This window comes from Lepidochelys kempii, chromosome 7 (genome assembly GCF_965140285.1).
Source record: "Lepidochelys kempii isolate rLepKem1 chromosome 7, rLepKem1.hap1, whole genome shotgun sequence".
Classification (NCBI taxonomy): Eukaryota; Metazoa; Chordata; order Testudines; family Cheloniidae; genus Lepidochelys; species Lepidochelys kempii.
In genome coordinates, this window is record NC_136386.1 from 28,293,994 (window position 1) to 28,321,851 (window position 27,858).

General features: G+C 40.0%; 1 protein-coding gene across 9 annotated transcripts in view; it reads right to left on the minus strand.

Annotated features, from left to right (window-relative positions):
- CACNA1D (calcium voltage-gated channel subunit alpha1 D) overlaps positions 1 to 27,858 on the minus strand; it is a 324,438-nt gene that overhangs the window by 80,434 nt on the left and 216,146 nt on the right. For 5 of the 9 annotated variants that reach the window (XM_078853622.1, XM_078853623.1, XM_078853620.1 and 2 more), the window contains 9 exons: positions 23,727 to 23,786; positions 18,471 to 18,577; positions 16,251 to 16,338; positions 14,904 to 15,011; positions 14,664 to 14,716; positions 14,112 to 14,258; positions 11,073 to 11,274; positions 9,599 to 9,757; positions 5,873 to 5,983 (listed from right to left, as the gene is read on the minus strand). In XM_078853622.1, the coding sequence (XP_078709748.1) occupies positions 5,873 to 5,983; positions 9,599 to 9,757; positions 11,073 to 11,274; positions 14,112 to 14,258; positions 14,664 to 14,716; positions 14,904 to 15,011; positions 16,251 to 16,338; positions 18,471 to 18,577; positions 23,727 to 23,786 (1,035 nt within the window). Of the gene's footprint in view, positions 1 to 5,872; positions 5,984 to 9,598; positions 9,758 to 11,072; positions 11,275 to 14,111; positions 14,259 to 14,663; positions 14,717 to 14,903; positions 15,012 to 16,250; positions 16,339 to 18,470; positions 18,578 to 23,726; positions 23,787 to 23,866; positions 23,927 to 27,858 lie in introns of all 9 variants that reach the window. The other 4 variants (XM_078853625.1, XM_078853624.1, XM_073351556.2 and 1 more) reach the window with 1 other exon arrangement.

Consider the following 27,858-nt stretch of genomic DNA (forward strand, 5'->3'; position numbering starts at 1 on the left):
AGAGTGGATACCAACATACACTTCTGGAGAAATCTTAAAACAATCTGGATCTCCTACTGATGTCAATAAAATAGAATCCTGGGTCAATTAAAATATTAGGAAAACATCTACTTTGCTTTCATAGTAACAGTGCATTTTTAAAAAGCATTAGCTTTTTGGTTTTAGTGCAATTTTAAAAAAATAAATGTACCAAAATTGATAAGCAATCAAGAGTGCTAACCTAAAATTGATGTCTATACACCTTTCTTATTAGCACACCATTTACTGTAAAGATTTTTTTAAAAAAATCAATAGATTTAAGTTGCTATCATAACATAATAAGAGATATTTCTTTATTGCAGACCCAAGCAAAATGCGAGATATATAATTATATATAATTTTGCTAATTTGTTTCTCAAAATTTGGCACTTCCTGGAGTTTAGATATTTTTGACAAGCTTCTACAGTTGAAAATTTTTCACTCTGAAATGTGAAAACAAAAATCTATTTTTATGTGGAGGTTTGCTCTTGAGAATTTTGAATGAGCTCCCCGGGAAGGAGACAGCTCTGTATAATGGTCTAGGCAGGGCAAGGATCACAGGGCTGGGAGTCACAAGAGGCGGAGTTCTATTTCCATCTCTGCTATTGTCTGGCTGAACAATGATCTGCACTTATACAACACTTTACAAATATTATTTTTAACTATCAATCATCCAAGGAAGAACATAAGTATCATTGCTATTCCATATTGCAAGTGGGGGAAGGGCGTCACTCTGGTCACCACTCCTGTCCCTTTGTGTTGCATTAACTGGCTATCTGTAGTTGGCCATCAATTCCAACACAGGAAAATTGGTGTATTTAGCATCCCAAACAATCACATTCAGTTCTCAAACCTATGTTCACTCTTGCCCCACCCCTTTCCATGAACAAATCATTCCTAATGTTTCTGTTAGATATTGTGGGAAACTACCTTGACAATACTGAGTAATGTCTACACTTGCACTTATGTTGGCAAAACTTTTGCCACCCAGGGATATGAAGAAACACCCCCCTTAGAGACATTAATATTGCTGGCATAAGTGCTTTTGTGCACAGCGCTATGTCAGCGGGAGTCCCACTGACATAGCTACTGCTGCTTGTTAAGCTCGTTTTATTACCTCGCTAGGAGAGCTCTCTCCCATCGGCATAATGTGGTTACATGAGTGGTGTGTCGGTACTGCTGTAATCTTGTAAGCGTAGACATGGCTAGGGAAGCTGCTCTAACAACATTATTTTCATCCTTTTATTTTCCTAATTTCTCCTACTTATTTTTTTAAATCAATATCTTCACTGATTTTTAAACAATGATGCAAAAGTATATATAAAAAGAACAAACTCGAGACAAGCAACAGTTAGATGCTCTACAAAACCAAAATCCTGATGCGCTATGCCATCTGTCCCTACTACACCTCCCAAAAGTGTAGGACATAAGTGGTGTATAAACATAAGTGGTGTATAATAGTGGTGTGTGTCGGTCTCTGTAGAAGGGTAAATTTCACTATAGAAAATATTATTTTACTAGACATTGCTACAATGTAAGCCACATAAATAACACATTCACATTTTGATTCCATATTGCTAAAATACCTTAAGACATGCTTATTGTATCAAATCTTTTCCATCAGTATAGACAAATATTGTTCAAAATAATATGTAAAGCAAAAGCAAACAAAAAACTAAAAGATAAAGATGATTTTGGAGAAGGGAGAAATGTATAAATGGACAAGTCACAGCAAATAAATATTAACACACAAATTAGTAGTTTTCACCACTGCAATCACTCAGGATCAATTCACTTACTAGCCATCTTTCCTTTTTTCTTACAAAAATCTGACGTAAAACAGCATGGAAAATCATTACAAATTCAAATAATGGTTGGCTTTCATAAAACTGTGTAAACAGTATTTACTGATGTATTACTTTAGATTTCACAAAAATATTTTATTTTGTAATGTGCTAGGCACACTAGACAAATTGAGTTTGGCATTTATGAAGAATAACTTGATTTAATCAAGTCTCCCCTTTCAACTGACATTGCAAACTTTTATTCAGCAAATGCTGCAAAGTAAAAACAACTCCTGGGGAGTACCTAGGTTACAGAATTAAATACAAAATACATTTTCATTTTGATCTATTATCTAAATATTTTGGTAGTTACAATGCACAACTGAAAACTTAGGGCCCAATTCTGCCAGCTACTGAGCACCCTCCGGGTACATCTACACTCCAGTTAAAAGCCCATAGCTGGCCCGTGCCAGATGACTCAGGTTTGGGCTAAGTGGCTGTTTAATTGCGGTGCAGACATTCGGGCTCGGGCTGGAGCCTGGGTTCTAGGAACCTGCAAGGTGGGAGGATACCAGAGGTTGGGCTACAGCCTGAGCCTGAACGTCTACACTGCAGTTAAACAGACCCTTAGCCTGAGCCCCATGAGCTCAAGTCGGCTGGCACAGATCAGCCGCAGATGTCTAATTGCAGTGTAGACATACCCTCAATTCCCAAATCAGTCAATGAAAGTATAGGGCACTCAGCTCCTCATTGCCAGATCAAGCCCTTAATATCTGACACTCATTGAAGATTTTCTATATTTCAGAACTGAAAGTCAGCCTGCAGTACCTTGATTTTACATGCCACAATATTGTACCCAGAATATCAGTGTATTTTAATCGCCATTAGGTTTGAATGGGCCTTAGAATAGGTGACCATATCTTTTACAGTATTTGACTCAAAATGCTGAAGGGACACTGTCAAATAGCTTAGGCCCAACATTTAATTAATTAATTAATTAACTAATGTGGATTTATATACACTACAGTAATGGAGTGTCTAGCCGATGCCCCTGAAAGCTTTTAAAGAAGCACTAAGGCATGGATACTCAAAGGTATTTAAGGACCTGTGACTCTCACTGAACTCAGTGGGAGTTAGTTGCCTAAATAACTTTGAGAATCTGGGACTAAATACATAATCAGTTCTGTCAATTCCCCCACATCAAGTCAAATTACCCAGTTACAACATAAACATAACAGAAATCAACCTCCACACAACAACCCCAAGCCAAAATGTAGGTTTGGTTTAAAATTTGCATTTATAGACCCAAATATTAATAAACATGATTTTACCAGTTTAAAAATGTCTTTTTTATACTTAGATTTATAAATGGCATTGACCCATTTCCTAGCCTGTCAAATCATTTACAGCAATTTAAAACACAGTCAATACTATACTGCTATATAAGTAGCTTTAAAAAGGACACTTCACAATAAAAAGCAAAGGTAAAATCTCCAATTGATAACAAGAGCCATCTTAAAGATATTTAATGCCTTGCCCCCTAGGTTCCCTGCTTCCTAATTGATCTCAGCAAACCTCTGACTAAACTCATGGTCCTTTCACCATGCCCTGCTGGTAAACAAATTTGGGCTCTGCTGGACCAATGGGGGAACTGAATTCTGGAAATAAGGACCCTCTCCTGAAAATACCTTCCCTCCATCCAGGGGATCATTTCAGAAACATTCTGGGGAGGGCAAAGTTTGCTTTCCTAATGATCATATCCAAAGTCTGGAGAGGTAGGGGGGTGGCAAAAAGTGGAAGACATAACGGAGTATATAGAACCTATAAAGAAAAGTTCGGGGTTGGGGAGCAACTGCACCTCTTACCCTATAGCAAATGATGCCCCTGCTTCCAGCCCCGGCTATTCAAATATATAGACCCATGGTGATAATGTACCATCAAGAGCTCTTCATTTGGGGAGAGGCAGAGTCTCACAGAGTTAGAACCCAAACAGCACAGGTCTTACAGATCAGTATCAACATCTTGAATAGTATCCAGAGGTGAACAGGTAGTTCATGCACTCTACAGAGCACTGATGTAATGTACTGCCACCATAGGGCCAATGCATTTTGCACTAGCTGAAACTTCTGACCTGTCTTCAGGGATAGTCCTATGTAGAGCCTTTTATAGTAATCTCAGTCTTGATATCACAAAAGCATGGGAAAGACTCAATCTTCACGCTAAGCACAGATTGTAAAAGGCACTTTGGGCCACTAAAACTAGCAGAGACCTCAGTAGCCAATCAGCATACAGAAGAGGGCCAGGACACAGAATCAGCATAATGATGGCACTGCAGCCTAAATATCTTCACTATCTCTCTTGTGGCCTCCAATAATATTCATTTTAATGTTGCGAAGCAGCTAGTATTTGAATAAGACTAGGGATATAACAATTAAAATAAATAAATACATACACATTTAAAGCAGAACCTGTAGAATCTTGCAAGAGAAAGCCCTGTGGGTGTGTAGATGAGCAGTTACCCAAAACCTCACACTCTGGGTCTGAATACCAGGTCTTGGTTACACAAGAAAAAGTCAGGACCCTAATCAGCCATGATCAGACTAGGGATGGTTCTAGCTTCATTAGCTTGAACTGAAAATATGAAAAACATTCCCCAGCAGGAAATGGAACATGAAACATACCAGATCCTGTTGAGGTAGGTCAGTAAAACTAGACTGGCCAGTTTCACTTTCTGTTTATAGTCAGTGGGCCAAATTCTGCTCTTATTTCTGCTGGTGTAAACGGATCAAAGTAAATACTGATTTCATTGTAACTGACAGCAATATTTAGTCTAATTTCTTTTTCTGTTTCCCATTCACTGTCACAGGTGGAATGTGAAAAGTGAAGAAACAACACAGATGATGACAATCAAATTAGATTGTTATCATTTCTTTCTGTTTTAATCCTGCCAGGTGTTGTTAGAATCAGTGGGAATTAACTTTTTAAGAACGTATGGGCCAACATTTTCAAAAGCGATAACTAGAATTTTGGATGCCTAAAATTTTGCGTGCTCAGCTTGACACAGTGGGCCTGATATTCAGAGCCTAACATCAAATGAAGGCAAGGGATATTTTTCAGAATGTTTGAAAACCAGGCCCAAAATTTCTCAAGTGGGGCATCCAAAAAATGGAAGCATCCAAATTAGGTCCCAGACTAGCACAGAGATGCCTGAAGGTAGACCTCTGCTTCCACATGGAGCCCCACTAAAGCCAAGGAGGCTTCATGTGGGCTCAGGGTACATCTGCATGTATCTCCTTGGAGGTTCAGGCAGGGGTGCTGGAACAATTTGTATAGTGGCGATCTTGAGAGCCACTGAACCAAATTATAAACCCTGTATATGATGGAAACTCTTCAAGTTAGAGGGTGGGGCAGCACTCCCAGCAACATGAGTTCCAGCACCTATGGGTTCAGGACCTTAATGACGCCTTTCAAAAATCTGGCCATAATGTTTAGTTTGACAGTGTCCCTTTAAGGCAAGGAAACCAAAATGTCTACTCCGGACTCAGTCTACAAACACTTTTACATCTGAGTGACCCCAGAAAACTAAAGGAGTACTTGTGTGCATATTTGCAGAATCAGGCCCTATATCTGCATTTTATACAAAAAAATAAAATCATATGTAGTTCTTTATCGTCAGTTAGATTTTATTTTTTTAAGCTTATCAGTATTTTTTAAACAATCGTGATCATAATTTAGTACCTGTGTACATTATGTTTGGTAGTGCTTGTAACAGGAAAGTATTTGTCTGGGTTAGACAGTGACCTTTTCATGACTTCAAAAATATTCCAGATCTCATCAATTACTCAGTAATATTTTTTCTCTGATATCTACATCTCATTTCCTGTAGATGCATATATATATACACACACACTATCAGATTAACATTTCTATGAAGATTTCACAGATATTTTACCATGAAAAATATGTAGGTTCTTCTCTTATTTGAATAATATATAACTAGTGGGAAATTCATGTTATGATTATATAACTGATCTAGTGATAACCTAACAAAATCCTGCCAAATCACTTACCTTGGGTTTGAATGCAATGAGTTTCAAAACCATTTCAACAGTGAACACGCCTGTGAAAACCATATTCAGAATGTCCATTGCATCATTAAACAGCTTAGACTGTCCGTAGTGCTGTGAATTAAAAATATGACACTTTTTAAAAGTAAAGAATTAAGGAATATTAATTGAAAGTAGGCTGACATAAACCAACTGTTGTCAGTAATGAAGCCCAGTAAAGTGTAGGCCCATTACTAGCAAAAGATTGTTCAGTGCATAAATGGACCTCAGATACAAGAATAAATTGATGGCTCCTGTTTAAAAATGGATTCATCTCAGACTGGTATTGGTTCTGGTTCAGGTACTGGATGGAACCGATTGCGCACCCCTCTGTGTATACAGAGCAGGTCCTGGGGGATGGTGTTTGACTCAGGCATAATCTCCCAAGTGCGCCTCTTGGGACAATACAGCTCCATACTGCTTTCTACTCTGAGTTTTTTAGTCATTAGTTATTACTAGAGTTCGCTAGTTATTACGAGAGTTCTTGTGCCCCTGGTGTTCAAAATAGTTAAGTTCACATGTTTATGACATGCAGTTTTTAGGTTGAAATATTCTTGATGATATGACAGGCATTATAAATATAGATATTTTACAAACCTTAAAAGACTTTTCAAGCCATAACCTAGGCCAAGCATATCAACAACTGGAATAATACAATTAATTTTAGATGCCAAATAATAAAAAAAGACCTGACAGTAAGCAATAGCATATAAGAAAGTACTAACCCTATGTTCCAGCTAAAGCCACACAGAAAGAGGAACTGACAGGTACACACACAGGTGGGATAGAGTAGTTCTTGAATTATGTGTATTAATCATTTAACAGAAATCAAGGCAAAAATAAATTTGAATAACCTTCTCCTGAAGCCATGATCCAAAGGACAAGAAATATTGATTCAGATAGAAAACTGTGCTTTAAAATGATCAATATAATACTGTAGTAATATATAGTAAATACTATATAACTATATAAACAACAGTAATTTCCCAGGCTGTATATGATGAATTTTAAGGATTTATTACACAACTTTGTGTCACACCTTTTAGACACCTATTTAAAATGGCCTGACATATTTTATTCAGACTATAATGCATTATTGTACGGTGACTGTAATCTTAACGGGGCACTGCCAGCATAAATGGAGATCACTAACTGAGTGAAATACAAAAAGGAAGCAAAGAACATAAACAGTGGCATGTAAACTGGATTTTAACAATTCTTTCTCTTTTGAAAATCTGTTGCTTTGGGGAAGAAGTGAGAAATAACTCAGGGAGGAAGCACAGAAGAGAGGCGACAGGTGAAAAAGAGACAATGTATATAGAGAAAATAGTAAGAATGACAGGAAAAAACAAAAAAGGAGATCAAGACAAAATGAAAAAGAGGGAGAATATTATCTATTCTACCAGGAAGAGCTCATGTTTATAGTTACATAATGTAGGCACAGCCTAAGGAAAGGTTGAATGATGCATCAGAAGCACAGGAGCAGTAGCGATGGGCTGAATCCAGGTACAGGAAGAAAAGTGAAAGATAAAGTAAACATGAAAGGGCAGTAAATGTTTCCTGACTACATCAATTTTTCAATTATGTTCATGGATGAGATGCCCAGATACACCCTCCCTTCTGACATTTCAGATTCTAAAACACCCCCAATTTAGATTTCACCCATAATATCTTCTCTTCCTCTATGTCATTCTGAATCAATGGTGGTCACAGTCTACAGCTCTTCTCCATGCCCCACAGAGCACTGGGGGTTAGTGGCTTTCATATATACACTTCACTGGGCTCTCATTACTTCTATTAGTGGGTCAAGAGCGCCTGCATTTCCAAAGATGTTGCTTGTGCCACAAAAAACACATTTTTTCGTAAACATTTGGAGAGAGAATGTCAGAAAAAATCAACACAAGAAACAGAAAGAATGGCATAGCACATGCATGAAATCAGCACAGAACAAACGCAAGTAACTAACAGGAGCTGAAGTAATACCGGCATGTGTTAGGCAAAAGAACAGAAACATAATAAAGTGTTTAGCTGGCTGAGGGAAACATGTATCCATATAAACAGGCTTCTTTGTTCTTTCTACATAATCTTCTGCATGGACAATTTTGGGAATGAACAAATGTACCCTAAGTGAAATTATGCTGAGGTGCAAATTAGCACACCGAGAGCCCTAAAGGAGCACACGTTACCACACAGAGGATTTGAGTTTCAGCAGGGCACTCTCAAGTGCAGATCAGATATTCACCATCTAAATGGCAAGATTACTGCGGGCATTAAAAGTACCTACAGGAAGATATATTACCACCATGACTACTACCACGTCTTCTGAGCATGTGGGCCCTGGGGTCCAATACTGCGGTCCCTGTGTTAAATACTTGTTTTGCCTGGGAAAGGATACAGGATCTGGCATTTAGTTATTTTGGATTCAGCTGCTGCACTGATTGCTTAAACTACGCTAACTGATGAGTTTGTGATCCACAGCAGTCTAACAATTTTCTGAATTACTGCTATTTCAGCAACGTGTCTGTGGTAAAAATTTTGACGTCCATGGTAATTTTTCCCCAGGCAAGTAAGCATGCATTATTCTCCACCATTGTACAGAAGGAGGAATTTTGGTACAGCAAGATGACCTTTGATACAGTGATATCTACAAAAAAGAAACTAGATCTCCAGACTCCCCTCCCAATCTTGTGCTCTAACTGCTTACCATGCTTCTTCTCTCTTACCTACTGTTGTCTAACCAGTTATTTGAGACCTTTCTCTCCTTCAGGTAGAAGGGAGCAATTTGTATCAATAATGGAATGGTGGCAAACAAGTGTAACACAACACAAAACAAAACATATGTCCTGCACGTTTAAGGACAGTGCTATATTCTTATCCTTACCCTCGCTAAAATGTGACTCAGAATAACACGTCACTGTGTCCAAGATTGTACGGCATTAGGGAGAGTTATTTAAGAGGGGTTTTTTTTTTGGTAAGGCTTCACTGCTTATTTTCACTCTGTTCTCCCCTGAAAAATGATGGCAATAGGGCCTCATTTTCAAACATTTAGATGTGCAAGTGCATGCACAAAAATACAAATGTAATTGTGCACCTAATTTATACTTATCTTTGTGTAGGAGTAAAGGGTGCCATGGGAAAGGGCAGGGAAACTCTTTTTTCCCTCTCTAGATCCCTGCCTGGGGCTGTTGTGTATGAAGGGGGACCAGGGTAGGGATCTCTACTTTCCAGAACTCTTATTACTTGTGAGGCCAGTTACCTCAGTGCTTCTGAAGAGGCTGGCAGGAGTGAGCATGAGGGAGAAGGAAGGGGGAAAAAAAGCTAAAATATGTTTTATGTTGTTTCTCTCAGGTCAATCACTCTCCCTTACTGGAAAGCAGGAGCGGCTCTACCAATTTTGCTGCTGCCGAATTGCCGCCGCGGGACACGGACTGCCGCCCCATTCTGAATGCCGCCCCAAGCACCTGCTTGGAAAGCTGGTGCCTGGAGCCGGCCCTGCTGGAAAGGCCTTTATGAACATCAGCAAGGCAGCAGGACACACTACAGAAAGCTGCTTTATCTTGACATGGAATTTTAAAAAATGTGTCACTTTACAAAAAATGACAGGTTGACAGTGTCCTTTTAAGTCCTATTAAGCACCATCATATCATCAAAGGCTTTATACAGTAAATTGGCAGCTTGTTTTGTTCCTACCTGCATGGCCAAGCAAAGCGTGTTCAGCATGATGAGGACAAACATGATGTACTCAAACCCAGTGGAGTTCACCATATACCAGAACTTGTACTGGTAAGGATTTTTTGGGATGTATCTACGCAGGGGACGTGCCTTCAAGGCATATTCCACACACTGACGCTGTAAAAGCAGAAACACCAAAAGTTTCAGTTTAGGCTTCAAAATGAGAAGTTATGAAAATCTTGCACTTCATGTATGATTACTTCTGTTATAAATCCATGCATTGTATTTAGCAACTGAATATGATTTACTGTGAGTGCCAACAGTTATAAAATACATAGAAGCCTAAGAAATAGGCAGTGTATATTTTTATTATGGAATGTTTACTATTAAGCACATTAATCTGGTAGTTTAGCAGGCCCTGTTCCGTCTTTAAATTTGGGGTTAGTAATATATACCACTTTGCTCAGTTGTATAAGAAAAAAACATAAAATAATGCTAAGGAAAATCCTAAAATATTCAGCATTTATTTAGTGATTTGCATCTTCAGAGTGCTAAACAAACATTAATTAATACTAATGAAATTTTCCTATTTAATCTTAATTAATACTAATAAATATGATTTATCTGGTTATAATCTAGCCCTTGTCTACACTGGGTTTTCAGCCACCCATGCAGCTGCACCAATATTAAACCAACAGTGTAATTAGCAACAGTGAAGTTTTGAAACCAGGGTAAAGCTGCACTAGCAAATTCATGCTGCACAAGTGTAAACTGTGTCCACACAAAGGGTTCTGCATCAGTGCAGCTACAGTGGGATCTGAAATCTTATTGCAGACCAGGCCTTAAAACTGACCAGATTTTTAACTGTTTGAGGAGTGCTTAATATACCTAATTCATAGAGCATAATATATCAGTGATGCTACCCACTGTACTAGGTATGTTCTTGCTAAAATAGATGTTACAATGGAATATTAGTACTTCAAAGAACATTACTACTGTACAAAAATTACTGCAGCTTTCTCTAGTCAAACAGTTAAGCCCAAGAAAGAGGACCATTTTTTTCTGAAGGTGCAAATCATTATTTCCCTACTGATCATGAAATGAAGGTAGAACAATCCCTTTGGTGTGGAATGGCTATTCCAGAATATTATATGTACATGTTGCATTTCATATTCCTGTTCCCTGTTTCAAGATCTACCTCTGTCTGTCCATAAGCAAATTTGAAATGGTTCTCCTTTCCTTGCTGTGCTAGTAGAAAAGTACTATATCCCAATGAAAGGACCAAAATGTTGGGCTCTTTCTCCCCCCCCCCCCAAATATGATGACTTTTTAGAACCAGTTTTTACTAAAAAGCCTTTTTTTGTACAGTGTAGGTAAGGTAGGTGTCTAGTGCCCTCTTCTGAAACCACAGCAGAATGGATGCTGGTTTTGTGCATGGTATGAATACAAAAGAGATAATTTATAAATGAAAAAAGGCATTATTTATTTTAACCTGATTTTTGTCCAGCTCACAGTTCTTATACTCTTGTTCTCCCTGTTCTTGGAATGTAACAATGACAAAACCGACAAATATGTTCATCATAAAGAAGGCAATGATGATGATATAGATGATGAAGAAGATGGAAATCTCCACTCTGTAGTTGTATACAGGGCCTATATTCTCTGCATTTGAGTCTATGGCTTTGTATAGCAGCCTGAAAAACAAAAAAGAAAAAAAATATGTTTTAACTGTTGTTAAAATGACAAAACCTGTAGATTATATTTTCACTTAGAGTCAATGGATAGTAACTAGAAATCTATTCCACATTATTTGAAGTTTGTTAGCAAAAGTTTCACCCAAAGGCCAAAACCTTTATGTGCTATCAATGGTTTCACTATTTAAAGGGGCAGGACTAAAGATCTCAGAAGATTAGTTGAAGTGTAACTAAAGAGACTATTTGGCTGCAAGATCAGGACCTAAATATTATAAGATTCCTCTAATTTTAACAAGAACAACAACCAAAAAACCCCGAAAACAAATGCTGTAGTCAGGAGTCACTTGGTGCTCTGAAGATCAATTTTTTGAGCAGCCTCACACTGATATCCAATGTGCACCCCCAGCTTTAAAATTGAATTGAGTTAGCCTGCAAAGGGAAGCTTGAATGTAGACCCGAATGACTTAATGTGCATTACAAATGTGTCCACAGCCACTCTGATTGAGACACTGAGCTGTGCTTGCCACAGTGATGTCACACAATCAAAGACCATCATGGAAAGCCTGTCCTTGAATATGTAGCCATTGTCCACAATAGACTAGAAAGATAGTGAATACCACCTGTTGGAATAACCTGGATACACAATCTAAGGAATATACTAAACACTTTGCACAGTTAAGACCCTCCCTCATTATTTCTGCTTCCTTGACTTATAAATGGCAAACCTGGTCTATTTCAGAAGCAGGTAGATTAAGAAATACAGAATACAGGATCGCATGCCATTGACTGCATGCCTAAATGCAAAAGATGGAGGCAGGGAGGAAAGAAGTGCAATAAGAACTGCAGTATAAAGACTAGACTATTTTAGGGCTGCCCATTAATCACAGTTAACTCACTCAATTAACTCAAAAAAATTTACTGCAATTTAAAAAATTTATCATGATTAATCACAGTTTTAATTGCACTGTTAAACACCAACTGAAATGTATTACATATTTTTGGATGTTTTTCTACATTTTCAAATATATTGATTTCAATTACAACACAGAATACAAAGTGTATAGTACTCACTTTATATTATTATTTTTATTACAAATATTTGCACTGTAAAAATGATAAAAGAAATAGTATTTTTCAATTCACCTCGCAGAAGTACTGTAGTGCAATCTCTTTATCGTGAAAGTGCAATTTACAAATGTAGATTTTTTTTGTTACATAGCAGCACTCAAAAACAAAACAATGTAAAACTTTAGAGCCTACAAGTCCACTGAGTCCTACTTCTTGTTCAGCTAATCACTAAGAGAAACAAGTTTGTTTACATTTAGAGGAGATAATGCTGCCCGCTTCTTATTTACAATATCGCCTGTAAGTGAGAACAGAGATTTGCATGGCACTTTTGTAGCCGGCATTGCAAGGTATTTATGTGCTAGATATGCTAAATATTCATTATGCCCCTTCTTGCTTCGGCCACCATTCCAGAGGACATGCTTCCATGCTGATGATGCTTGTTAAAAAAATAATGTGTCAATTAAATTTGTGACTGAACTCTTTAAATCGCCTTTAAATCGCTGCCAGAGCCCCCTGCTATGGCCACTACCCTGGGGATCCGGCAGTGATTTCAAGGGCTGAAGCTCCAGGCCCTTTAAATTACCACCAGAGCCCCGGGGTTCCCAGCCACTGCCAGTATGGTTGGCTGTGTACCAGCTCTTATCGGTATGCTGGACCGGACCAGACTGGCTTACTTTAACCTCTGGAGAGGGACAAGGTGTGGAACATGCTTTCAGAAGTCTTAAAAGAGTAACACTCTGATGCGGAAACTACAGAACCCGAACCACTGAAAAAGAAAATCAACGTTCTGCTGGTGGCATCTGACTCAGTTAATGAAAATGAATGTGCGTCCCACACTGCTTTGCATCATTATTGAGCAGAACTCATCATCAGCATGGATGCATGCCCTCTGGAATGGTGGCCGAAGCATGAAGGGACATATGAATCTTTAGTGCATCTGGCACATAAATATCTTGCAATGTCAGCTACAACAGTGCTATGCGAACACCTGTTCTTACTTTCAGGTGACATTGTAAACAAGAAGTGGACAGCATTATCTCCTGAAAATGTAAACAAACTTGTTTGTCTGAGCCATTGGCTGAACAAGAAGTAGGACTGAGTGGACTTGTACGCTCTAAAGTTTTACGTTGTTTTATTTTTTAATGCAGTTATTTTTTACATAATTCTACATTTGTAAGTTCAACTTTCATGATAAAGAGACTGCACTACAGTACTTGTATTAGGGGAAATGAAAAACACTATTTATTTTGTTTTTTACAGAGCAAATATTTCTAATAAAAAATTAATATAAAGTGAGTACTGTACACTTAGAATTTTGTGTTGTAACTGAAATCAATATATTTGAAAATGTAGAAAACATCAAAAAATGTTTAAATAAATTACATTCTATTATTGTTTCACAATGTGATTAATCACAATTAATTTTTTTAATTGCGCAATTAATTGTGATTAATTTTTTTTATTGCCTGACAGCCTTTGACTATTTAGAATGTTTATAGGGCTAAATTCCCCCTTCATTAGTGACAATCAGGCTTTATATCCTTGGAGAAGATCTGATCTTTCAAGGTGCCAAGTGCCACAATTCCCCTTGACATTAGTGTAAGTAAAGGGACCACAGCACATCCCAGGATCAGGCCCATCATCTCAAGACTCTAAAAAGCGCAGGTGATTGTTTGCCACTCAGGAAGCGTCAGTGAAATTTTATTCAACTGTTTTGAGAAATGCAACATCTGTTAATGATATTATGGAAATACTGAATGTTCACTTACGCAGGCCAGCCTTCAAAGGTAGACACAGTAAAAAGGGCCATCATAGCAGACAGAACATTGTCAAAGTTGAAATCACTGTTTTGCCAAACCCTTTCTCTGACCATCGGATTATCAACATCTCCATCTTTATAAACAATGAATATTCCCCTGTGGAAGAAAAAAAGAAACAGAAACTGATTGTATAACACTTGGGAAGTATTCAATTAGTCACAGAATGATGCCATCCCTTCCCTGAGATATATGTTCATTTCAATCAGTTTATTGGCACTGTCTGCTCCTGACTTCATGTGCTCTGTGACATGCATTGGCTGCCTGCTAGTTTCTGGGTGGATTTTAAGGTGTTGGTTTTGACCTATAAAAAACTAAATGGTTTGGAACCTCCCTACCTGTGTTTGATGTGCTGGAGTTTGGTTTTCTTTATAATTCTGCTAAGGTGCTCAGAGGCTTCAGGGTATGACTGTCTTATAAATCAACATATTATATTAATTATTATTATTATTATTATTATTAAAAATAGTGTATATCTGATTTATAAAAAGAAAGGGTTCTCACCGGCAATCCTCAGGATTCTGTTTTGCTTCATCAGTGCACCGATAAAATTTTCCCTATTTATAAAACAAAAGATGTAGATGGAATGTAGGGCATAAAAATCAACTAAACTTAGAATCTGATCCTGTTATTGGCTCAGCAGGGGTACAACCCAGTTCCAACACAGAACCCTACTGAAGTCAGTTGGCAAGCCTTGGTGCAGGATCAGGCCTGAATGTGTTTTGAAGGAATTCATTTATTTACCTTAAAAAGCTGTACACCAATACAGGCGAACATGAACTGGAGCAGAGTTGTAACAATCATGATATTACCAATAGTTCTAATAGCAACAAAGACACACTGAACAACATGCTGTGAATAAAAAGGAAAAATAAAAGGATTTTAGTATAATTTAATTTTGTTACTTGGCATTATTGTAGAAAAATGTACACTGCATTAGCCACACACATTTTCTTAGATTTATAAGAAAAAATATATATTTATAAAATATATTTATATATTCACTTTATAAATTAATCAGTTAGAAAATATTCATTTGATGTTCACAGAATTAATTTAATGCTGCTACCAGAAATTAGCATGATTTTCTGAATGTATCAGCAGTCTGTTGAAAGTAGGCTACTTCAGATCTTAAAGTGACAGGCAGTACATATACACAGTGGAATTACAGTGAATAAATTGCAATGATATTTGGCTTGCTGCACTCATTATGTGTCAAAATCTGCCTTCAGTGATGCTGGTGATGCTACAGATTTAAACTGCTGTGACTTAGAGCAGGATTTGGCAGGGATGGCTCTAGGCACCAGCAAAACAAGGAGGTGCTTGGGGCGGCACATTTCTAGGGGCGGCATTTTGGTGCCGGCCATGCCACCCCTAGAAATGTGCCCCAGCTCGCCTCCGCCTGCTCCCCTGAGCATGCCGCCGCCGCTCCGCTTCTCCCCCCTCCCTCCCAGGCTTGCTGTGCGCGAAACAGCTGTTTCGCGTAGCAAGCCTGGGAGGGAGGGAGGCAAAGCTGAGCGGCAGGGCACTCGGGGGAGGTGGCAGTGGTGGAGCGGAGGTGAGCTGGGGCAGGGAAGGATTCCTCTACCCACCCCCCCTTTACTTCCTGCACTGCCCCCCCCGGCTCACCTCTGCTCCACCTGCTCCCCTAAATGCGCTGCCTCTCCCTCGCCTGAGAGGAAGAGGGGAGAAGTGGGAGCAGGCAAAGCAGAGGTGAGTTAGGGCAGGAGGTTGGGGGGAGCGGCAGGAAGCAATGGGGGGGGAAATGCGGCACGCCCGGGGGAGGAGGTGGGGCTCGGGATTTGGGGAAGAGGTTGGGAAGGGGCGGAGTTGAGGCGGAGCCGGCGGCGTGGGGGCACGAAAAAAAAGCCGGGGCGGCCAAAAATTGTTTTGCTTGGGGCAGCAAAGATCCTAGAGCTGGCCCTGGGTTTTGGACTAGCATATTTAAGAATCAAAAACTGATTTACAGCCCAGACCTGTGTCCTTATCCAGGGAAATTTCCTTTGGCTTCAGTGGGGGTTTTGCCTGCAGTAGGACTGCAGAATATCAGGGCAATAGAAACATAACTTGGAAAAAAATACAGATAAAAACCTTAAGTCCTTTTGCTCTGTTTATTGCCCTTAGAGGCCTCAAGACTCTTAAAACTCTCAGAATCTTCACAACAGAGATAGCACTTGATCTAGTGGGGGGGAAAAAAGCAAGCATTAGCCTGTTATTTCCTAAGTTTATTATTTTTCAATTGTCTTATTCTTTCACTAAAATTATCTATGTTCATGCAGTTCCCTTCTAGAAGGAAAAATTCTTATTTACTCCTTGGAGTAAATAAATATTTTGTAAGTTAGCATTTTGAAATACATCTCAGCTTCTTTACTGTTATCAAAAACACCTATTTAATTTCTCAAACATATCATGTGAGTATCTTGGTTTCAGGAACAACTTAGGAATTAGAAGTACATGGGCTGCTCATACACTGTAGATCAGGTATGTTTTGTCATTGGGGAAAGATACTGGCCAAAGCATTCTTTGGTATTTCTGACAAACTATCCTGGGCTCTACCCTGTGAGATGCTGAGAGCCTGCTGCAAGATGATGAGCACCATCAGCTCCAATCAAGCGGAGCTGGAAATTTTCAGTACCCCACAAAAGATGCTCAGCATCTCGTATGACTGGGCCCTTCATTTGTCAGAGAGAGATAATACAGAGCATTTTGCTCAGTGCTGAGTAGCACGGACGAAGGTTTCTAACCATCAGAGGAGTGAAGTTCTGGAACAGCCTTCCAAGGGGATCAGTGGAGGCAAAAGACATATCTGGCTTCAGGACTAAGCTTGATAAGTTTATGGAGGGGATGGTATGATGGGATAGCCTCATTTTGGCAATTAATTGATCTTTGACTATTAGCAGTAAATATGCCCAATGGACTGTGATGGGATGTTAGATGGGGTGGGATCTGAGTTACTACAGAGAATTCTTTCCTGGGTGTCTGGCTGGTGAGTCTTGCCCACATGCTCAGGGTTTAGCTGATCACAATATTTGGGGTCGGGAAGGAATTTTCCTCCAGGGCAGACTGGCAGAGGCCCTGGGGGTTTTTCACCTTCCTCTGCAGCGTGGGGCACAGGTCACTTGCTGGAGGATTCTCTGCACTTTGAAGTCTTTAAATCACGATTGGAGGACTTCAATAGCTCAGACATAGGTTAGGGGTTTATTACAGGAGTGGGTGGGTGAGATTCTGTGGCCTGTGTTGTGCAGGGGGTCAGAGTGGATGATCATGGTGGTCCCTTCTGACCTTGAAGTCTATGAAGTCTATGACTGGTGTGGTACTACCTGCCTCGTTGAATAACATAATTAATGAGATACTAGAGCAACCAGTGATAGGTAGAGTAGTGGAATAAAAATTGAGGAACAAGTTAATGATGCCCTACTCTTGCTCATTTCTAAGTCAATGGGAATTTTACTGTTGATTTCAAGTGCAGCAGAATTGAGCCCTTGACAAAGTAGTGGGAGCTGGAGTCTATTCTTAGATGGCTGTGGCTTGCCTGATCACAAGGGTAAAAAAATCCCGCTTCACCACCAATTATAGTTCTAAATGGCACAAGGCTACTATTTTGTCATGGAAATCATGGTATTCTCACTAATTGTGAATTTGAATAAAGTCTGCGATCCCTGCACTGGCCAGTGACGGTGCCTTTCCCCTCCAGGTTGCAACCTGACCCACAAGGTCACAGCACCACTCAGGTTTGATGTATCTGCCCTTCCATAGATGGAAACAGAGGAGCAGATACACCAAACCCGAATGGTACTGTGACCACCTGGGTATGGTTGCAATGCCTGGAACAGGGAGCTGGTCCCAGCCGCACAGGACAGGAGGTACTGCTGCAGACGGAGCGTGGGGTGAGCTCACTCTCCAACAGCACCCCACCCTGTATGACACATATTTCTTTTCCTGCACCTCTGCCATGAAATGTATTAACATTTTATCCAAAAAAATCGTAACCTTATGCATAAGCTGCAACATACCAAGGAGTAGCTCTGTGAGTTACCCCTCTCAGGCACAATGCCCTCAGCTTATCCTGCTCTGGTGTGAAGGTAGGGAAGTAGTAATTTACTGCTGGCCCATACTTGAATTATAACATTTTCTATGCCACATTTTATTGCTCTGGAGGTGGAGGGGGAGTAACTAAATGCTAATTCTGCACACCCAGACTCAAGATATGAATAAAGGTGGCAGAATCTAATCCCTTACAAAGGGCCACTTTTACTTTAAAACCCCCGAGGAAAAAATATAGGCCACTTAAAATGCAACTGTAATACTTACTGAATCCCAAACGACACCAGAGAAACACCCACAACTAGCAAATCCAGCAAATTGAAGTAATTCCTGCAGAAAGACCCTTTGTGAAGGAATGCTCCAAAAGCTGTCATCTAAAAATAGAATGGTTACACATTTACTCTCTGTTTTTCTTCATTTAACCTGAAATTTAGGCTGTTTACAAGACATCTGTTGAGGCTGCAAATGTATAATCAAATATTTTATTGGTTACAATAATTAATATACAAAAAACAGTCTGAATATATATTCCTCCAAATTAAACAATTTGCATTTAAGCAACAGAATGAGATGTGGTAGTTGTTCTGGATATCAAAATGTTACACTTCTGTGTGTGTACAAAAGCTGAACTGATTAGGCCTTTACCATAGCACAGTAAAGGGGCTGCAAAAGCCTGGGAGAAAAATCTCATGCAGAAGCAGTGCAGGGCTGTTATATGCGGCCTTAGGCTGTCCCCCCTCACTGCCCCCACTGTAGGGGATGTGCTGGCTCACAAAGGGGTGTATCAGGGGATAGGGGAGGGAGTAGCTGTAGTGTTGAGGGCGACAGCCCTTCCCATCTGCGAAGTAGCCCACAGGTAGCTATCGAGAGATTGCAGTTAATTAGAGCAGCCTCTGTTCTATATTATGCTAGAGACTGCCCTGGCCTTGGGTGCAGGCAGAATTTGGGAAGCACAGAGATGTTCTCGGGTGGTACAAAACACTCAAGTCTATTACAGATATCTCTAACTTAATTAAGGTTATATATTGGTTCAAAAATGGATAGATGGAAACCTATTAAACCAATTATAAACATAAAACAGGCATTTCAAATAGAATTTTCTTTTTATGTATGGATTTTAATGGGTATAGATTGTACCACACCAAATCTGAACAAAAGTTGTCGGTACTGTCAAAATACCTGGTTGTCAGATAGACCCAGTTCATCTGCTATGTGAATACAGAATCTAATCTTCTAAGGTTCTAAATACCTCTTGGGAATTGCTGAGCACCCTCAACTACCATTGATTTCAAGGAGAATTAAGAGGCACTCAGTATCTCTCAGGAAGTGCTTGTTATTATCTCATAGTACTGGGCTCATAATCCCATTCATTAGCTAGAAAGAAAAAGCTGCCAACCTATAACATGGTGGTCTGGCCCCTTAGGGTATTTCTACACAGCCCACAAGCCGCTAAGCCCAGGTTGATAGACTTGGGTTCACGGGGCTGAAGTTAAAAACAGCAGTATAAACATTGCAGTTTTGATGGGAGCTCGGGCTCTGAAGCCTTGGGGTGGGGATAGCCCCTGAGCTCCAGTCCAAGCGCTGACTGCACAGCTATTTTTGGCACTGTAGCATGAGTCCTGCGTCTTGACTCTGGCTTGGAGGCTCACTTCCGCAGGCCATCACTGGCTATGTAGACATACCCTTAAGGACCAAGGGGTATGTGGGAACAGCTGGCTCTGTTCTGGAGGAAAGCCCATCAGGCATGGTCCTTGGAATCAGCAAACCCTGCTGAACAACACCCAATGATTGGGTCTGATTCCCAGCTGGAGGTTATAAATGAGGGTCCCGGCTCCAAGAGCGGGTGAGGGGCACACATTCTCCTGTGGTTGCAGCAGAAGGCTGCAGGAAGGCCCCATGGATCCAAGTCCTAGGCTGGGAAGGTCCAGACCCTTCAGTTACCAGAGACCAGATGCCCCACGGTCTCAGCCAAGAACAAGACTATTAATTTTGTTATTGTCCTACATTTCCTTTTTGTTTTGTGTTGGAGACTAAACAGAGCCCTGGGGAAAGAGGCTATAAACTGAACTAGGAGTGGCTGTTTGTCCCAGAGTGGTGATCAGCTCCATCAGTGAACACCTTAAAAAAAGATTCCACAAGTTATAAGTATATGTGTCCTACAACATATATCACTGTTTATGGGCTTGATCCTTGCAGCCCTTTCACACAAGAGCTCTTGTTAGCTTCAGTGGGCATTACACGTCTGAAAAGGGCTGCTGGATCCAGAGACTGTTCTTTCTTTTATATGTCCTTCTGTTCTCATCTTCCTGTTAATCTTTCCCTCTTTGTGAGCCAAATGTTGCTCACCTGCTAAATATCCCCAAAGGTAGAAGAACAAAAACCTATTTTTAATACAAGCCCGAAGCTTACTGAAGTGAGATGTATGGAGACAATAAAGTCCACATAATATTCACAACTGTATTCTCACATGATCATATAGAGCACATCCTCTACCTATCCATATATCTGTCTGTCTATTCATTCCATCCCCATCACCATAGTGTGTGGGCACCTTCATAGTTAGTGTAACATGGGACACTCCCACACTGAAAGATACAGTTGTATAAAAAGACAGATCTAAGTCTCACCATATTTATATGGCTGCCCTCTCCTTTAATAATTATAAGTCCCATTTGAAGTCTTTGACAAAAACCATTATGCAAAAAAAACAGCTTGTTCTTTAAAAGGGTCAAGGGCAAGGCTTGGAGGTGGATGAGAAGAGTTGAACATTGTTGCAGCTCTCACGCAATGGAAGCTCAGTAGTTGCCCAGAATGTACTCAACAGGGCGAGCTTCTACTGCTCTGTGCTCAGCTAGCGCTGCTGTCTCTTTCTTCTGTACAAAATTCCACAGGAGTGCTGACTGGCCTACGTAGGTATGCCATGGGCAGAACTGGGGCAGCGGCAGAAGTCTCACTCTGTCCCCTCTGCACTGCTCCAGGAGAGCAAACAGGATGGAAAGCTGGTTTAAAGAAACCAGTTGATTGGCACAGGTTTGTATAGTTGCTTCTGTATTCAGTCTTGACCCCCACATGGGGACATGTTGGAGTGGTCATGGCGCCAGTGAAATGGACCATAAGTGTTGTTCCAGCTGATGAAAATTAGACTAGCCCAGAAACTACTTTGACTTGCAACAGGAGCTAACCTAGCCCCAGTTCCCCCATAATTAAGGTTGAATTGGGTATTCGCATTTAAGCAGACATTCAATGTCTTTGCTATGTATGAAATTAATACTACATATCCTCCCCCAACTTACTGCACTTACTCTTTGAGATCAGAATTAGTTTTCTGAGAATTTACTTCTAGTGACACTACATGATAATGATAGAGGCTTTTTTAAACATTGATGATCCCACATTAGATTATACTTACATTTTAAAGAGTTTTTCATTCTGCCCCTCCCCTGTGGTGTCACTACAGGGCAGAGTTAAGGTTTCATGTGTGTCTTAACTGCGTATTTCTGTATCTTACTATGGATTTCTTTATGTTTTAATCTTAACTCTGAATTTTTTGGTTTTGATGCTTGTTTTGGGGATAATTATAACTTTCTTGTAATATATTTTACCTTTAAGTTACATTAACTCCAGTTTCATCTTTTTTTTTTGGTCTGTAATTTAAATGAGATGTGCACATAATGTTCACTACATGTTTAACCCTGAATTAACTCTTGTTGTGAGTGTTTAGCAACAGGACTTGGCGTTGCAGAAAGCACAGTGCAAAACCCAGCATGGACAGTATGGAGAGCTCTAATCATAAGTAAGCATAGCCGAAGTTTGAGACATGTTAGTACAGCAACTTTACTGTTTTTACTTGTTTTGTCAAGTGTATAATTCTCTCTGCTCATCTCTCAGCATTGCTTTGATTTAACAATGGCAAGGACCATAGGAGGTTTTCACTTTCCTTGGCAGCATGGAGCTTGGATCTTCTGCTGGGCTCATCTGGGCATGTCTCACCTGATCAGTTCCCTGCCATTCAGTACATTGGTGACCCCTCAGTCTTTCCTGTCCTCTGTCTGGGGCTCACAGCAGTTTCATCCCCTAGGGACTGAAATGCTTTAGTCTAACCCAAGTTATTGGTGAAGTGAGCTGTAGCTCACGAAAGCTTATGCTCTAATAAATTGGTTAGTCTCTAAGGTGCCACAAGTACTCCTTTTCTTTTTGCCAAGTTATTGGGTTCAATATAGGATTATCTGGGTGAAATTTAATGGCCTGTGTTATACAGGAGGTCAGACTAGATAATCTAATGGTCCCTTCTTGCCTTAAACTCTATGGAACTATGAAACAATAAATAATAAGAATACTTAGTACTTATGCTAGCATTTTACATCTTCAGAGCTCTTTACAACTATTAACTAATTTATTATTTTCTTAGCAGGCTCCTCACTACTGAATATAAGAAATCATGGGATATAAGCAGGAGTAGGTGAACATTTACAAACATAAAAATAGTTTACTATATAAAATACAGGTTATCTTGTAAACAGCCCAAATATTGCATTATCTGGTATTAATCAAAATGCACTGTGAAAAGAACAAACCAATATGAACAAAGCTGGTAGAAGAGTTTTTGTTATGCTTAATCCTCAGCTGGAAATGCAAAGTTTATGTACGGATTCTTACTGTACCAAAAATTCACTGGTATATGTCAAAGCTAGTCAACAAGTGACTTATGGCTGTTGTTCATTGCGTGAAGCTTTCAAGCATCTTGTGATGGCTATAAAATGTATATAGCTCTAAAGAAGTCTTTTATACATATCTAATTATTCTTCATGATTCATTCTCCATTTGTCACCTAGACTGCACCAGGTAAACATAAACCCTAGTTTTACTGCTGCTTTGCCAGAGTAATCTTCATATATCTAAAAGTTGAGTAGCCCCAGTGTATGGTCTTAATAATCAGTACACAAACTGTACATTCAGATATCAGTTCTGAACTCATGCATGGGTAATACATTTAAGCAAGCATATTTATGCCTTTCTGAGTACTTAAATGTATGCCCAAGATAAGATAAAATGCAAAGTATCTTAGACTATATATAAACACAATATATCTTGCAAGTCCTGTTGCAAGAAAATAGTTGTCTACTATTTTAGCTCTATGAATATAGTTCAGCAAGAGAAATGAGAAAATCCATGCTCCCTCTTTAAAAGATTTATGATCTTTTTGGAAATGCCAGAACAAGGAGGAGGAAAGCTCATGCGCAGTGAATTATTTTTCCCTTTTCTGACAAACTGTAAGTGTAAAAAAGGGTAAAAAATGAATTATTAAATTGATGTGATGATAAAAAGTAGCTTCTACATGCACCCAAAGGTCAAAGATAACCAATCAAAACTATAAAATATTGTCAAATTAAAAAATCCTTTGGTTTAAAAAGAGTTTAGCTTTGATCGTTTAGGGAAAAGGTGGAGAACACTTCAAGTGCCTTTTCTTGGAAGGTGACACACAAGGAAAATCCTTTTAAACAAACTTCTTTATAAACCTGTTACCTTCAAAATGATCTCAAATGTAAACATACTAGTGAAGACATAATCTGCATACCCTAGGATCTGGAAGGTAAACAAAAAGTTACAAACATTATTGCTAAAGCTGCTATTGAGCTAACAAGGATCAATTAACAATTCATTACCTTTAACAGGATTTCAACAGTAAAGATGGCTGTGAAAGCATAGTCAAAGTAACCAAGTATCTGCAAGGTATAATATGTGCCACAGTAAGAAATCCATCTATAAATAAATATTTACAATTTAGATCACGTGCACAAAAATACCTACTTTAATCTAAGAATTTAGTTGGGAAATGTAGGCAAAGTAATTTGAACTTTTAGCTGCTGCATAACTATTTTTTGTCTATTTTAAAGTTCATTAGAAGTTACTAAGTTCAAAGTGAGATTTCTTCTATCATAAAATTATAGGACCAAATATGCAATATTTTCTTTCAATTTAGACCTTTCTCCTATCAGTAGGGCCCTACCAAATTCACGGCCATGAAAAATGCGTCACGGACCATGAAATCTGGTGTCCCGCGTGAAACCTGGTCTCCCCCAAGAAATCTGGTCTTTTGTGTATATAGTATACAGATTTCACATGGGAAACCAGCGTTTCTCAAACAGGAGGTCCTGACCCAAAATGGGGCTACGGTGGGTTGCAAGGTTACTGTAGGGGGTCCATGGTATTGCCACCTTTACTTTTGCGCTGCCTTCAGAGTTAGATGGCCGGAGAGCAGTGGCTGCTGGCCATGCTCTGGAGGCAGCACCTCGCCACCGGCGGCGCAGAAGTAAGTCTGGCAATATTGAGACTCCGCTACAATAACCTTGCGAGCCTCCCCCACAACATCCTTTTGGGTCAGGACCTCTATAGTTACAACACCATTGAATTTCAGATTTAAATATATGAAATCATGAGATTTATGATTTTTAAAATCCTATGACTGTGAAATTGACCAAAATGGACTGTGAATTTGGTAGGGACCTACCTATCAGCTTTCAGATGTTCTTTCTTCTGATTCCAATATACTTACAGACTCTCACACAAACAAAAGCTTATTAATAATGTACTTTTTCCATCACAGTATTGAATCGAAAAATTAGACTGTCATATACTTTGTCAGATTTACTAAATCAGTCTAAATATTGCTATGTGTATTTTGTTGCTGTGGTAGGCTACAGGATCACATAGCAAAATTAATGAATAAGTAAAGTACCTAAAATCTACTAACACATTTACTTTTTCTCTTGTATTTTGGCATATATAGCTGTGAGTAATTTATGGAAAATTAAATAAAAATAACAGTAGAGTCAAAGGTGATGTGCAGAGCTTTCAGAATGACCTTGGGTGAAATCCTCACTCCGCTGAAGTCAATGGGAGCTTTGCCATAGACTTCAAGAAAGCAAGGATTTCACCTGTGTAAGGAAACAGTGCATTTATCTTTAGCACCTACCCAGGGCAACTAACAAGCAATCCAACATTAGTTTTCCTTTCAAGGGAATTACCCAACTACGCATTTGTTCTTCCGGTCAGAAACATGATGCCGGTGATCAGCAGCTAATGAAATGGCAGGGAAAATTCAATAATGGACAACAGGGAAAAGGGGCCCATATTAGATTAGACACAGGGAAATCTACTTTTCATTTCAGCCAAAGCTCAGATGCTTCTGGTTCCTGCAATAGCTGAAAAAATATAAATAGCAAAGCCTTTCAGCAAAGACTGGCAAGAGACCTATTCTAGAATATCAAAGGAAGTACTGCAAACCATTACACTGCAGCATGACAACAGTGTTTTATTTTGCCTTCTGAATTTTAGCAATGGAAGGAAGAGGTCACCAAGAACCACTTTTTCCCCTCACTATACCTGTGTTGGAGCTAGGCAAAACACTGGGGGTAGCACATTTTGAACTTGTCAGCTAGCACACAGAGAAAATATGACCTACTGGATCAGAGCTATAGCCAAGGCAGGCAGCCCCTCTTTCTGCATTCTTACTAATATAATGAGCTAGGTAAAGACAGCCCGGTTGTCACTGGGGATCAAACCCAGGACATTCACACCAAAAGCACTGGACACTACTGAGTTAAAGAAGTAACTCCTTCAGCTTTGAGCAGAAGGCTCCCATAGTCACATGGGTCAGCCTCTAAAAGAAGATGTGGTCCTGTGCATGAAGCCCCATTAGCAAAGCTTGCACTGAACAGATCTGAGGCCTACTGGAATTCAAGACCCAACTTGAGAGTCATTTAGAATGGGGCCCTATTTGTAGAGATATCATTTCCAGCAGCAAGGATCAAACTTTTCAGAACTTTCTGGACTTCAGCTTTCAAAACACAAATCCCTACCACCTGAGCTAACAGAACAGCACCAGTTGCTGTCACTAATTAGAAGGTTCTTTTACTCACTGGGGCCAGCCACTGTGGGAAACATGGTTGTATGTATTAGGTCAATGTAGAATCCAGATGCCGGAGTATAGGCGCAACACACTGCACATCTCTGAAGGGCAAGGAGCACACCTGGCCCCACCTCCACTTCCCTCAGGCGTTCTGCCTGTGTGCCCCCTGCAAAGGGATAATCCTTTACAGCCTGTCTATTCAGGAGCTACACCTGCTCAGCATTCTTCTAGCTGCAAAAGACAGTATTCAGCCCTTCAAACTGTTTCCAGAGTAAGTCTCATACTGTGGGTGGAACTCAAGGATTTGCTACTTGCTGTCTCTTCCTTATCTGTTAGTGTGACTTATTTATATGAATATACTTAACCAGATTGTATAGATAGGAAAAGCACATATTTCCACTGAATATTTTATGAAGGAATACAAGTGTCTGTGCTCTGACCTCTTTTTACCTCTAAACAAAGTTAAGATTTTTTAAAACATTTTTTTTCTTCTATTGTCAAGCGCCAAGTTCTGTGGACCACACAGCAACCCCTCCCCCGCTCCAGGTTTCAGAGCCCAGGCTCTCACCCGAGCCTGAATGTCTACACTGCTATTTTTAGCCCCATAGCACAGGTCCCATAAGCCCAAGTCAGTTGACCTGGGCTCTGAGGCTCATTGCTGCAAGTCTTTATTTGCAGTGTAAATGCACCTGCTGAGGCCTGGAAGAGGTCAGGGCCTCTATTCAATCCCCCTCTGATCCTGCCCCATCTTCCTTCTGCAGGGTCTGAAGAGGCTATTGGAGCCGCAGAGCAGCCTCCGTACATCAAACTACAGGCAAGAGAAAGAGGGGGCCTGGTGATATAAGCTCAGTCATAGCAACCCAACATTCCCTATATGGTATTCCCTATAGCAGGGATCAGCAACCTTTGGCACACGGACCATCAGGGTAGGCCCCTGACGGGACAGGACGGTTTGTTTACCTGCTGTGTCTGCAGGTTCAGCCGATCGCAGCTCCCACTGGCAGAGGTTCGTCGTCCCAGGCCAATGAGGGCTGCGGGAAGCGGCGGCCACCACATTCCTCAGCCCGCGCCGCTTCCCACAGCTCCCATTGGCCTGGGACGGTGAACTATGGAAATCGGCAATCGGCCAAACCTGCGGATGTGGCAGATAAACAAACCATCCCAGCCCGCCAGGGGATTACCTTGATGGGCCGCGTGCCAAAGGTTGTCGATCCCTGCCCTATAGGGTTGCTTCTTTACATTTCTTCTTCGTAACAACAATTTCATACTTATATAAAGTGTATAAAGCTGATAGGAAGCTGAGGGGCTTCTTCTTTACATCACTAATGCTGGATATGCAGCAGTGGTGAAATGTTAGGAGATATGATATTGGGCCGGAGTATGCACTCCTTGTATCTAACTCAGTTTGTATAAGGTCACCCATCACCATGGTATATGAGTGCCAAGCAAAGCTCCTGTTGAACTCAAGAGCACAGAGTACTCTAGATGGGTACAGTGCTTGTTTCAGCTATAGGGAGCCATTTTCAGGTAACATGGTTATCTACTTAACAAATGAGCTCCTCTTTTGTTGGATTGTAACTCACCCACCCATTTTTCATGGGAACCTTAAGGGTGCCTAGAATTATAGTGATTTTTTTTTACTCTGTGGTTACTGTTTTAAAATTATTTAAGTAGAAAAACATATGTATAAATCACATCCAACCTAACCGCTTCGTAGTGGTCATTTCAGACATTTAAGATGAATAC